Raw genomic sequence first — 13,466 nt, 5'->3', positions numbered from 1 at the left:
ATGCATCCATTTAAAGGTTTAGATGCATTGAGCATTGTCAGTTCCAGCAAATCAATTGTCCACTGAATCAAACACATCTTGGAATCAAATACATCATGCTTTTTATTTATGCATGTTTTCTATATGGTCCAGAAAGTTCTACTGTCTATGTTTGAATATACCTACTTCACACACACATAGCTGAAGTTCATCAATTTTGACCCATCCGTTATGGGTTGCCTCCAAACATGCAGCATTCGGTTTCTAAATTCACGGTGAAGTCTGCTTCTTGACTTCTGAGCTCAGAATGATATTAGCCCACTTCTTTTACTCAATGTTTCTGCTCGGGTTGTCAAGTCCAAAACCTTGAATGTTACAGTTGTCCTTATAGGCTGTATATTCACATGTGGGAATAATGAACTTTAGGTGACATTTAAGAACAAAATAAGGCTGAATGTACCCTGTGAGGCTCCTCCATCCCTGTTATGCATACAGGGTACAAATACAGAGTTTTGCCCGTTGGAATTTAGATGAGGTGTGACAAAGTCGGAAAAAAAAACCATAGTAGAGATTTATTACATGTAGTACCAATAAAGTCATCTGAAACAAATTGGCCCAACTTGGTAAGTTTCACTTTAACTTTATTACACAAGTCTCCACATGGACTTTTTATTTCAATTTTATTTTTATTATTATTTTTGTATCATAGTCATGTGGGTCATGTTCTTCACTCACAAACGTGCCAACTTTTAGTTGCATTAGGTTATGTTTGCTACTTTTTATGTTGTACACATTAATACACACATACACCTTTCTCTTTAGTTACCAACATGGACGCTATGTTGGATTGTCCTGATGATCCTACATTCCATTCAGTCCTGCATGTGCCACTGGTCCCCGGTGGATGTTTGCTCACAGCTCCCATGTCAGTTGTCTGGTGGCTACCGTTGGGTTAAGCATGCGATATCCTGCAATTTCGTTCGTATGGATCCCCCAACTTGATCCCCACATGTGTATACATATAACATACTTCCTACTATCCATGTTATACATTTTTCAATTATTTTACCCTTTAGATATTTGTATATGGATCAACCTCTGAACAAGTGAGAACATACTCACGAAACGCGTTAGTTCATTCAAGATGCTATGTTACATTTACTATGGACTTACTGTGAAATGTTGTATATTACTATGGATTGTACAAGTGTAGTTGGGCCAATTTGTTTGACAACATGGAACCTTCTTTCAGATGACTTTACTTGTACTACATGTAATAATTCTCAACTATTTTTTTTTTTTACCAGCTTTTTTGCGCTTCTTCTAAAGTCCCACGGGCAAAACTCAGTATTTTTGTATTTAGGTGACATTTGATTCATCTAAACTTGTTAATTTTGTACTTTATTTTACTGGCTTGATGATTCTTTATATCACATCAGGATATTTATGCTTGGAAATGGTATTTCCCATACCCAGATCATTTATTTATATTTGGTTTTGGTTTATTTCAGCACTTTTGTATTATTATTCCTATGCATCAGTACTGACAATCTGTATTATTTATTTAATGCTTGTATTGCACAATGTCAATTTTGTTACATTCTAGTAAATTATTTTAATAGTCCTCCGCCTAAACAGAAGAGGCCAGAGCCCTCTTCTGTTTTTCTTAACAGACCTGATCAGACCCTGAGGTAGGTAGGTGTAATACTAGTCTGTTTATACCCACCTATCCATAGGAATACCTAATGGACCTTCTGGTCTGCCTGAAAAACTGACAGGTGGACCTGTTTGAAATACCCATGTGAAAGGAACCTAATGCCTCATACACACGATCAAACAATCCGGTGGAAAAGTCCAGCGGACTCAAGTCCGCCGGACAATCCGCCCGTGTGTAGGCTCCGGCGGACTTTATTTACCCAATAGTCCGGCGGACTAAGAAAGTAGCTTTGCACTCCAATCTATCCGCCGGACTCGCATTTCGGCGGACAGTACGGCGGAAAGTCCGCCAGACTAAGTCCGCCGGATAGTCTGCTACGTGTGTATGCGGCATTAGGCACAGAATAGTATCAAAAAGAAGACATAATGAAGAAATACTTATGGTACCCAGAGGAGGAACAGAGAAGGTAGGAAAGGGAGGGACACTCACTGGGCCATCCAAGGCTGCCAGACCTTGTTGTACTTCTTAGGACAATTCTTAGTCAAATACGTCAACTTGTACATAGGCAGCACTGCATTAATTGAGGATTCCTAAGAGGAGAGATTCTAGTAAATAATTGTATTTTTTTTACTTTCCTATTTCTGTTTCACAACTGTCTGTTTCTCTTCAATTAGGTGCTTGCTATGCTCCAAATGGACATTGGCTTCTATTGTTTTAAATATCAGCAAATGCTTGTGAGCATGTGCTATAAGACACTGGAGATGTGTTCCATTATTAATAATAGTACTAATGTCAGAACAGATTTTTGTTGGCAAGTGTCTAAGCCAATTCAACCATCTCTAGTGCTGGAATGCATGCAGTACTGCAACATGCATTGACACACATTACATGCATTTGCAATTTGCATTGCCAGTCATTTTCAGTGGAACTCCATTACATTAACTTAACATACTGCCAATGCACATGTGCATTGTGCAGTGCTGTACATTGTGGTGTGCGCAACAAATGTATGTCGGAGGTATGGTCTCCACTAGCTTCTCAGTCCTGCGCCAAGCGGCTTCCCTGCTGCATTGTGAACATACTGGACACAGGAACAATTCAGACATCCCTATGCATTTTTTCAATGAATGCAAAGCAATCTCTGATTGCAGGTGGTGGAGAGTGTGACATCACTGACCTGCCCCTCCACCTCGTCCACTCAGAGAATGATTTGCATTCATTGACAAAAGGTAGAGCAGTGTCTCTTAATGATGCCCGTGCCAGCCGGAGACCTCCGGTGTTCACAATTCAGAAGGGCAAATGACTTGGAAGTGGAGATCACTGTAGTAGTGACATCTAGTACAGTTTTTTCAATTTTCCAGGAGGATCCCACAGGTATAGTATATACATTACTTATATTGGTCTAAGCTGAAACAATGTAACTATTTATAAAATATACCTGGAATTCTTCTAAAACTTAAAAAAAATAGAAAAAAGTTTGCTTCAGACTTTAACTTATACACAGGAGCACAAAACACAAATTTGCATAAAAAATATAGCAGACATTTATCTTTCAGAAAAGATCAAGCACTTTCCAGTAGGGAAAGGGTTAGTAAGTACAATAATTCATGTACCCCTGTGACACATTGGCCTGTGACCTCAAAGCACTGACACACAGATTTTTTGTTTGCTCAACACAAAACAATGGATTGCGGTCTTGTGTTAAAGGAGGGGGTGTCCATTTGTATTACTTAGGCCAGCTGACCATAAGTCCACCTTCGCATTTTGCTGAATATCCATCCCAGGCAACACAGAAATTAGCTAGCTTTCTCTTTGGATATGTGTGGGGGTGGGGGGCTTAGGTCCATTGTATCAAAGGTCACATAACTTATTTTTTTTTTGAACAAACAAATATTTTATTGCAATAGATCAACATGTTACAATTACAGGAGTAAAAGTGGTATGGTCAAATATAAAATTGGTACAATGGATAAGGTATAAGCCAGCCCAGACAAAACTATACAAAGTCAAACAAGTAAGGCCGTTTTCACATGGGGCAAATTCCTTTGTAATCATTGGGGGATCTGTGAGCTGTTGCCCTTGCTGATCAGAGCAGACCAGACAGAGGCTGTCTTACCTTATCGTCCTTCTAATACATCAACTTGTACATAGACGGCACTGATTATTCAAGGATTCTCAGGAGGACAGAGCATGGGGAGGGTGAATTCCACCTATATAGAATTTCCTTTTTCGTATAATATAACAGATACAAGATCAGAAAATTAGGATGCTGAGACCTCAGTGCATCACCGTGAATGCCCAGCTCAGAGGACACAAGAAAGGACTATTGTAGATGGACGTTAACAAGGTCAAAGGTCCAAAATTGCATCAACCTGGGGCAGTCCCAGAACACGTAAAAATATGTACCAGCATCCCTCAGACAGTAATTGTAATCTATGTAATCGTTGTGGGGTGAAGTATACCCTATGCAGAAACTTAGTGTGTATCAATTTATCTCTAGATGAAATACGTTTAGAGTAGCCCTCAAGACAATCCTCCAAGTCCAATGTCGGAATATCAGCTCTCCACTGTCCCCACAGTTTATCAATCTTGGAAGGATCTACACAGAGAAGAGCTAGACTCTCAGTAGGGTCTGTTTCAAGCACAGGGGGGTGTGGGAACTGAAATTGAGCAGCACCTGTTAATTGCAGGTAGCGAACGTGCATCCACCTGGCTAATCTGTACATAGAGAATAGGTCCTGAAATGGCAGTAGCATACCAGCAGGCATAATATCTTGCAACATTTTATTTCCAATACTTGCCCACACTTGAGAATTGGTCAAAGATCTAAAGTGAGGTAGGGAAGGGTTACCCCACAAAGAGTGATGGGATGACCAATGATTAGGTTTAATAAGTCTCTTCCTACAGATCCCAATACTTGTAGAGTTGTTCTAGTGGTTGCCATAGGTCCTAGATCCCTGTACACTAGATTACTAAGTTCCATTAAGAAACTCAGAATGGCCGCCTCTAAACAAAGAGCTGCATTTGCCCTGGACTGTTGGAACCACCATCTAAGTGAAGCTAAGACAGCTGACCAGTATTAAATCTGATTATTAGGTAATGGCATGCCCTCACATTGTAGTAGTAGGTAGATTTCGCCAAACAAGGGAGGGCACCATTCAAAATAAAGGAACTCACACACTGGTCAATGTCTTTAAGGCTTCTTGCACACGGGAGTAAAAAATGTTGTTTTTTACTGATCCTAAATTAGATGCATTGTTGTCTATGGGACATTGCACCCAAATGAGTAAAGATCAATAATACAGCATTGAGTACTGAGCAGTAAAACAAACATAAAACATTTTTCACATTTGTGTACAGTTATTTACTTACGTGTTTACTCGTTTAATGTTTATGCGAGTAAAAGTGAGTATATTACAATAATGTATTGACAAAGAAGAAGAACTTTACTCGTCTATACTCAACATTACTCAAGTATTTACACACTGCATTTGGCCCCTTGCACATGGGCGTTACAAGTTCCTGAATAAACATCAGTAAATTATGATGCCCATGTGCAAGGGGCCTTTAGAAGGATCCAGGTGTCCAAGCAGGACAATTAAAGGTGACATAATTAATACAAATGACACAGAGCTGTCACCTCCTTAAATCTGGAATTGACAGCTCTAATTTCCAGGGACTTGCAGGAAGAAGCTGACTGTGGTCCTGTAAACCATCTGTGTCGGCAACATCCTTGTGTCAGTTATTTCTCTATAGCTAAAAAAAACTGCCAACGGTGCTTCTTTCTCACAAACCCGCAGACAATAGCTCGATGACACACACAGTTACAGGGATGAAACAAATCTCATGTTTGCTATGCTGCAAGAAGCCAAGGCATTTTTATCTCAGTAACGTGATTTTCCCTTAAAGGAACTTTAATCTCATATGTTTTTTCATTTTTCCACTGCACTTACGTACGTTAAAATGCTGGAATAAATCTAATAGCTGTATCATTATGTTTCTTCCTATTTTTTTGTGAACCCATTAGGGCAGCCTGAAAGTCCATCTCCAGGAAGGGAAAAAAATTCTCCCTTGCAGTGAGGCTGTTCCTGCAGTGTCTGGGTTATATGGACGTTTAGGTTGATGGTGCCACAAAAAGCAGTTTTACTTCCCTGATTCTCCATTCTCCCAGAAGCCCTGTTCCTCAGCGTCCTTACATCCAGTGTAGAGTTATCGACTCTGCATTAGCCTTGATGATACCAGAGGACCTGTGATTGCCAGGGCATAGGGGAGAAGAGGGTGTGGGGAATGAAAGGAGTATGCAGACTAGGAGGATCAGATATGTAAAACTGCTTTTTGCAGCCCCTTAGACTTAAAGCAGAGGTCCACCCACCGCTGCAAAAATTAAAAGCCAGCAGCTGCACATACTGCAGCTGCTGACTTTTAAGAATCGGACACTTACCTGTCCTGGAGTCCAATGATGTCGGTACTGCAGCTGTTTCCATGAGCTAACGGGTGCAAGCCACCTCCATTGCGAGTAAGGGAATCTGGCAGTGTAGCCTTATGGCTTCACGCCGGAAACCCTACTGTGCCTGCGCAAGGTGCCTCTCCTCTCTCCTACTGGCCCAGCAGCTGGGATAGGAGGGAGGAGAAGGGAGCCCCGCTGTTAAGTCAATACCCGTGGTTGAGGCTCCCAGAAGTGGGGACAGCATACCCATGAAAGACAGGTATCCTGACCCCCTCCCCCCCTGAAAAGTGGCAAATGTGACACGGGGGGGGGGGGTAGAACTGGGTGGAACTTCACTTTAAGTAAGCATTTAACCCGTGCAGTGTGGAAGCGGCTCCATTGCAATGCAGCAATTTATTTTACTTGCCGTTCAGCTTCAAAGAGGAACTGAACTTCGGAAACTGTTCCAACAAAGGACAAGGAGAAGGCAAAGGAGCAGTAATTCAATCCACCAGTAGTTACTGACTTATTATCCTTTGTTCTGCACCATGTCTGTGTAGCGGTAGCCATCTTGGTAGAGGCAAGGTTTTGCTTCCTCATATCAAAGCCTCCAGCATGGAAAACTTTGAGCATCACAGTAATAACATCACCAAATCTCACTCCAAACCTTCTGAGACTGGCAGTCAGAGGCAGCCTGAGACACACTGCAGATATACAGCTTTGAGGATGTAGGCATCGGGCTGCCTAGCAACTTTTACATACCAGGACATGCTCTGTTATTTTTTAGGAAGCAATCAAGATAATAGGAATACTTTTCAGGGTACGGCTCAGGGTCCATGCACACAAGGCAATAAAATGGCCAAACTGTTGGCAGAAAAAAAAACTTTCCTATAGAGTATATTGTACACGTGTTTAGGCGTGTAAAGGTCCATTGCTGTAGTCTTCCTTTATAAACACTTTTCTTGAAAACACTAGAAAAATGCTTGAATTCTAGGCGCGTTTAGGTAAGTCAAGCGTTGTTTCTGCCCGAAAACTCCTCTCGAAAACGCACTTGTAATGTTTTTTTTTAATCTGTAAACGTTCCTCTACAAATATTCCTGTAAATGCCCAAATGTGCATGGACACATAGGGGTTGATTAACAAAACTGGAGAGTGCAAAATCTGCTGCAGCTGTGCATAGAAATCAACCAGTTTCTATTTCTTTTTTGTCAAAGCTTAAAGTTATAACTAAAGGCAAAACTTTTTGTTTAATGTCAGATAGAGTGAAGAGGGATTAGAACACCTGTCAGTTTGTATTGCTGTCTTTGCCCCCACTAGGGAGATGCATCCTCTCTCTTTGTCCTCTTTACCATTATCATTGAAAGTGAAAGTAAAAGAAAAAACTAAATTTTGGGTTGTCCCCAGAAAAGTAATAGAGGGGAAATCTTCCAATGGAGACATTAGTTCTGATAAGTTGCAAGGATTTCTTCTCACTTCCGGTTCGGCTATGAGACAGGCAGTGAAGGGTATTTTCTGCAATTCGACTTTTTAAAATAAAATTTTTCAATATTTAAAAAAAATGCTAAAAGGACATCATGGACAATTGGTGGGACAGTATGCAAAATCAGAGTCTGCCCTGCACAAAGAAGGACATTAAGCAATTGTGTACTTGGACTTTACAAAGTCACAAAGTCACAAGAGAACTTATAGCTTGTTTAAAGATTGACCTGCACTTAACATTGGTGGTGCCATTTCCCATAATATAACTGTAAAAAATGGCAAAGTAAAATTTGACAGGGGTTGCAGCCCTTCCTTGCTCTATCCAAAATGAAAAAAAAGGTTTTGCCTATAGTTCTACTTTATCTGAACAAGCTTAAGTTAGAGGCTGATTGGCTACCATGCACAGCTGCACCAGATTTTTCACTCTCCAGCTTCAGTAAATCAACCCCTTAGGTTTACCTAGAATCGTTTCTGCAGGCTGAAAGAATTAACGCCAATCGCTTGTATATGCATTTTTTATGCCCAGTGTGCAAGAGGCTTTAGAGACAATTACCTTTTGTACATTTCCCTATAGCATAGCAAATTTTCAATTTTTGAGTTCAATTCCACTTTAAAGGGTTGGTTCTCATGTTCAGAATGCGCAGTACACAGGACAAGCAGATTCTGAAGATAGCCGAAGATGAATGGCGCCTGCACCGTGGGTCCAGGTTCTAGCCCCACCATCGAAGTGGACATAGAGCTAGAATAAAAAGAGCCGAGCGAAGCGAGGCCGTGCCTGAAGGGTGGCTAGCAAAGTGAGCCCGCATGGGGCCCTCTAATATGTGCAGCCCTATGTCCACTTGGATGGTGGGGCTTGCACCTCATCTCACGGAACAGGCGCCGCTCATCTTCTGAGATTTTCCAAATCTCCTTCTGCTCCGTACTGCGCAATCGCTGCGTCTGCGCAGTACGGGGCGGATACTTTTCGATGGCCGTACTGAATATGTCACAACACCGGCGTCCTGTCCACCAGGGATCTCTTGGCTCTCGGGCGGGAACCAGAATGAGGTCTGGAACGCAGCTGGAAGGTTACAGGAGAGGGCTGGAATGCAGCGTATGGCGGGGGGACATCACGGACGCGATGAGATGGGTTTCAGAGTGTGCGAAATGGGCAGATGGTTACAATGTATGCTCCTTTCTCAATCTCGAGCCTTTGTAAAGATACTTCTTTGTGAGTTTTTAATACACTTTGTCTTATTAAACAAATACAGTCCTACTTAAGTGGTGCCTATCTTCTGTTTTCTTTCTACATGTTTGGAGTGTGCTTCAACTCCCCCTGCAAGGCTGCCCTGGTTTTACAGACTGTCATCTCACACAGAGCTATAAAGCTCAAAGGACTCTTGTATGGACTTAAATTACATTATATATACTACGGTATGCACCACCATTGTATATCTTTTCAGCCTGTCAACAGCTGCGGGAGATTTTCCCCCTCCCTCTCCTCCTTTCACTGTGCAGTAAGCGAGACACACACACAGACACAGCAGCTCATTCTGCTACCTCCCCTGCTTCCTCATTGGCAGGGGGAAGGAACCAAAGGAACTTCAGCACAGGAGGAACAAAGCATCACAAACGGCCCCATAGCAGTTCCTGGGGACAAAAACTGCACAGACCAGCTGTCCATAGGAGAAAAGCAGGAAGGAACACCAGTGGCTGACTGGGTGCTAGGGAGAGACCACGAGGTGAGGAGAAGAATTGGACGCTGGAGAGGGGTGCTGCTATCCAGAGTTGGTGTTTCTGCCACAGTTCCACAACTGTGTACAGACATCCCACCAGAGAGGGACCCCGGGTAAATCTCCAGGCGCATTCCTGAGGCATGAAACGTTCCAGTTGTGGGGTAGCCAATTGGGCTATCTGAAAAGTCTGCTTGTCAGGACATATCCTTTTTGGGTGCTGGGTCACGGATTGGTGAGCGGGCACTTCCCCACCTTAAAGACACTACATGCAGACAACATTGCCTTAACTGTGCCCACACTTGTAGGAACACTTACACCCTGCTGAGCAGTCACAGTATCCAGGATACTACCAGCACACTACATCACTTTGCCAGAATACCTTTAAATACATTTGCTCATGATGCCAAAAAGGACACCAAGTGCACCAATGCAAGGCTAGCAGAAGATACCGGACATTTCCAGTGCGAGGACTTTGTTCTGTTTTTCTTCATTTAGCAGTAACTCCGTGGAAATAGTTATACTCACTAAGAAGGAACTCTAACTCTAAGTTTAACGTTGATAATTCACATTATTGTGTGTTTACTGCCTGGATCTGTGGTCTCAGGATTTTAAGGACACAGATTGGCTGTCATTAAGTCAGTCCTGTCTTCTTGCATGCCTGAGTACATAGGCCACATTAGAGCTATTTAATCCGTTTAACTGTGCTATTTGAAATCTGCATATAGTCATGATTTACACTGTTATAGAACTGAGCTTTGCTATCTCTAGCTACTGGGTTACCGTCGTATTGTTTGCTTGATTGTGGAAAGTCTTCCAGTAAAAAAATGTACTGGTTCACCATAGTTTGTGTCTTTCATTGGTGGTGTATGCACTAATATTATTGCTAGGTGTTCCAGAGGGGCTGAGACTGTTCTCAGGGTTTAGAGGCAGAGTACAGAACAAAATATACTGCTCCTCCGGGGTAGTGCTACACAGAGGGACATCCTTTTATTCTGTTATCAAGTCACCAAGGCAGTGCCCCTGTTAACACCAAGATGGACCCCGCTGCCACGATTCAGTGGTGTGGAGAAGAAAAACAGAACAAGGTCCCCCCACTGGAAATGTCCAGTATCTTCTGCTAGCCATGCGTTGGTGCACTTGGTGTCCTGTTTGACATCATGAGTTAAGCAAGATAGATACTGTGACTGCTCAGCAGGTTGTAAGTTTTACTACAAGTGTGGGCACAGTTAATGCAATGTTGTCTGCATACATTGTCTTAAAAGGTGGGCAAGTGACCGCTCACCAATCCGTGACCCAGGGCCCAAAAAGGAGATATCCTGGCAAGCAAACTCCTCAGATGGCCCGATTGGCTACCCCACAACTGGAACATTTCACGCCTTAGGAATGCGCCTGTGGATGTACCCAGGATCCCTCTCTGGTGGGATGTCCGTAAACGACCGTGGAACTGTGGCTGCAATAGCCACACCGACTCTGGATGGCAGCATCCCTCTCCAGTGTCCAGTCTTCTCTCTTTGTTGTCTTTCCCTCGCCTCCCAGTCAGCCCCTGGTGTCCCTTCCTTCTTTTCTCCTGAGGGCACTCGGTCTGTGTAGTTTTTGTCCCCAGAAACTGCTATGGGGCTCTTTGTGCTTGGGACTACATGTCCCATGGTGCTTTGTTCCTCCTGTGCTGGAGTCCCATTGGTTCCCTCCCCCTGCCAATAAGGAAGCAGGGGAGCTGCTGTGTCTGTGTGTGTCTCTTGCCCCCTGCACAGTGAGAGGAGGAGAGGGAGAGGGAAAAATCCCCCGCAGCTGTTGACAGGTGAGTGTGTGTGCCCCTGCCAGCCTGCCTATGTATTGGCACTGCCGCGGGAGGTGAGGGGCACAGGCAGGCTGAGCAGCACCCTCTAAATTACTATTGCTCAAAACAATCTCATCACAACAATCATCATGTCAGGCTGCTTTTAATGCTCAGCACTTCTTCTTCTTCTGATAAACCTTTTATTTCTTCCAAGAAACCTCCTATATGTCTTCCTAAGGTTCAAACCTTCACAATACAGTACCTTGGGGGCAGAGCCTAGTTGTAAAGTTTATTGCCAACCTCACATGGCTGGTGCATGTTCTTGGGCATGACATAATCTATTAGGATGTAAATATAAGAAGGCAAACAACGGTCTTGAGACCTGAATTTGCATGAAACAGTGAGGTAATATAACACTTAATACAACTCTGCATCAGACACAAATTTTAAGCTGAACGAATCAAGCATTAAAGATCAAATCAAAAATACAATATATGACCAAACAGTTGGGGACAGCCTACCATCACATCTACAATATGTTACCTTTTTGGACATTTCATACCAAAATCACGAGCATTTGTTTAGAGTTGGTCCACCACCCTTTGCAACTTTAAATCTTTTGTGGGTTCTGGTAAGACGATGTTGGAAAATTAAAGAATCAAGGCATTACATTATATGACCAACTGTTTATTGACACATTGCCATCAAAACAATATGAGTTTGTTAAACATCCTAAACCTAAACCCCAGTATTTAATGGAGTTGGGCCTTCACCCCTTTGCAGCTTGAGAGCTTTTGTGAGGTTAGGTATGTTGGATGAGAATATCTGGTTTACAATTGTTCTTCCAATTAAACCCAAACATGTCCAGTATTGTTGAGGTCAGGGCTCTGTGCAGGCTGCTCAAGTTTTTCCACTGGAAACTTGTCTTTACAGACCTTTGCAAAGGACCACAGTCATGCTGCAACAGAAAAGGGCCTTCCCCAAACAGTTGACGCATGCTTGAAAACACACAATTGCCTAAAAATATCTTTGTATCATATGCTATAGCATTAACAGTATCCTTTACTGGAAATACCTAAACTCAGTAAATTGGACAGGTTCACATACGTTTGGCCATATATTGTATCAACATTGCCTCTCGACTCCCTAGGCCCTTTTACCAAGATCTGATCTTTGAGATAGTTATACACAGTGATTTTCTTAGTACACAACCTATGTGGAGTCTACTGCAACCGGATGGTTAAATCTGCATCGTCGAAAAGCCACTGTATCATGGCCAACTGGGGCACTGATCTACTTAGGGGCACTCAGAAGAGGAAAACCGAGATCAAATCCATAGACCTGAAATCTGAACAAGGCTATGTTTGGATACTGCGCCTTTAATTCCCCACCCCCTTGTTAGAGCTCCATCGAGTTCCTGCCAGTATAACACTGATCAGTGATACTGTCATTCACCGAACAGCTTCTTATAAATAATATGCATGCTAAGCTTCCTTCCAGGAGCCAGTAACAATGTACCAGTGTTGTAGTGCCTACCTTAGCCTGCAGATACTGAGGGTAGTAGTAGGTGGTGTACTGGGGGTACATCTGCTGTTTCCACACTTTGCCCATGAAGATGTAAATATCAGAGAGGTGCAGTGCAATCCCAAATCCCAAGTTCTGTCTCCTCTGTGGATGTCCTAGTGCAGCAGCAGCCTGGTGTCTCCTCTTCTGCCAGCTGCACCAACCTCACCCAAGGAGAAAAAGCTTGTCCGCCCCCCTCTTTCCAGGCAGCCAGTGTGAGTAGTAGGGCTCTCTCGCAGGAGTTTCTCCAGAGGGCAGGTAATGCTGTTTGATTTCATGCAGCCAGCAAAGCCCAGGAAACAATCAATAAAGTCTGCAGCTTTCTGTTCTGTGACAGCCAGCAGGGAGAGAGAGACTGGCAAACAGGGAACATAATGGGGGCAGGGAAAAGAGGAGGGATTGTGTAGAATTGTAAACCCAAGGGCTGAGGTGTGCATGCAGCACTTTAAATATGGGTACCCCCTTGGAAGGGGTAAGAGTAAAACAAATACCCCAATAGAGAAAATGTGTATAAAAATTAAAAAGTAGATAGTTTGGTAAAGATGATGTAAAAAAAGATGATGTGTGTGATGTTAAAATTAGATCAGATGTGTTATATGTTGCACTGGTGCACACAGAATCTGGTGCAGCTGTGCATTGTAATCAATCAGCTTCTAGGTTTTATTGGCAAAGCTTTAGGCTATGTTCACACTGATCCAATGCAAAAGTTGTACAACTTCTGACTTTGCCCTGCGACTTCATGTCCGACTTCCATACGACTTCAATGAATGATCCGATTGAGATTATTGAGACTTGACCAATCAAAACAATTCCTTTGCTTCTGGTATGGAGGATACCTCACGCTGAATTTCTAAAAAAAAAAAAAAACAG

The 13,466-nt window shown here is 42.8% G+C and overlaps 1 protein-coding gene across 7 annotated transcripts in view; it reads right to left on the bottom strand.

Moving 5' to 3' along the window:
- Positions 1–12,888, bottom strand: part of RBMS1 (RNA binding motif single stranded interacting protein 1) — a 490,465-nt gene extending 477,577 nt beyond the window's left edge. Inside the window, exon 1 of one of the 7 annotated variants that reach the window (XM_077447594.1) lies at positions 12,570–12,888. In XM_077447594.1, coding sequence (XP_077303720.1) covers positions 12,570–12,644 — 75 coding nt within the window. In that variant the 5' untranslated portion in view covers positions 12,645–12,888. The remainder of the gene's footprint in view (positions 1–12,569) is intronic. The other 6 variants (XM_077447596.1, XM_077447593.1, XM_077447595.1 and 3 more) reach the window with 6 other exon arrangements.
- Positions 12,889–13,466: the final 578 nt, after the last annotated feature.

The sequence above is a fragment of the Lithobates pipiens genome, unplaced genomic scaffold, assembly GCF_037356315.1.
Source record: "Lithobates pipiens isolate NorthernLeopardFrog02 unplaced genomic scaffold, aLitPip1_a1.2 Scaffold_22, whole genome shotgun sequence".
NCBI lineage: Eukaryota > Metazoa > Chordata > Amphibia > Anura > Ranidae > Lithobates > Lithobates pipiens.
This window is presented reverse-complemented; position numbering and strand designations above follow the sequence as displayed.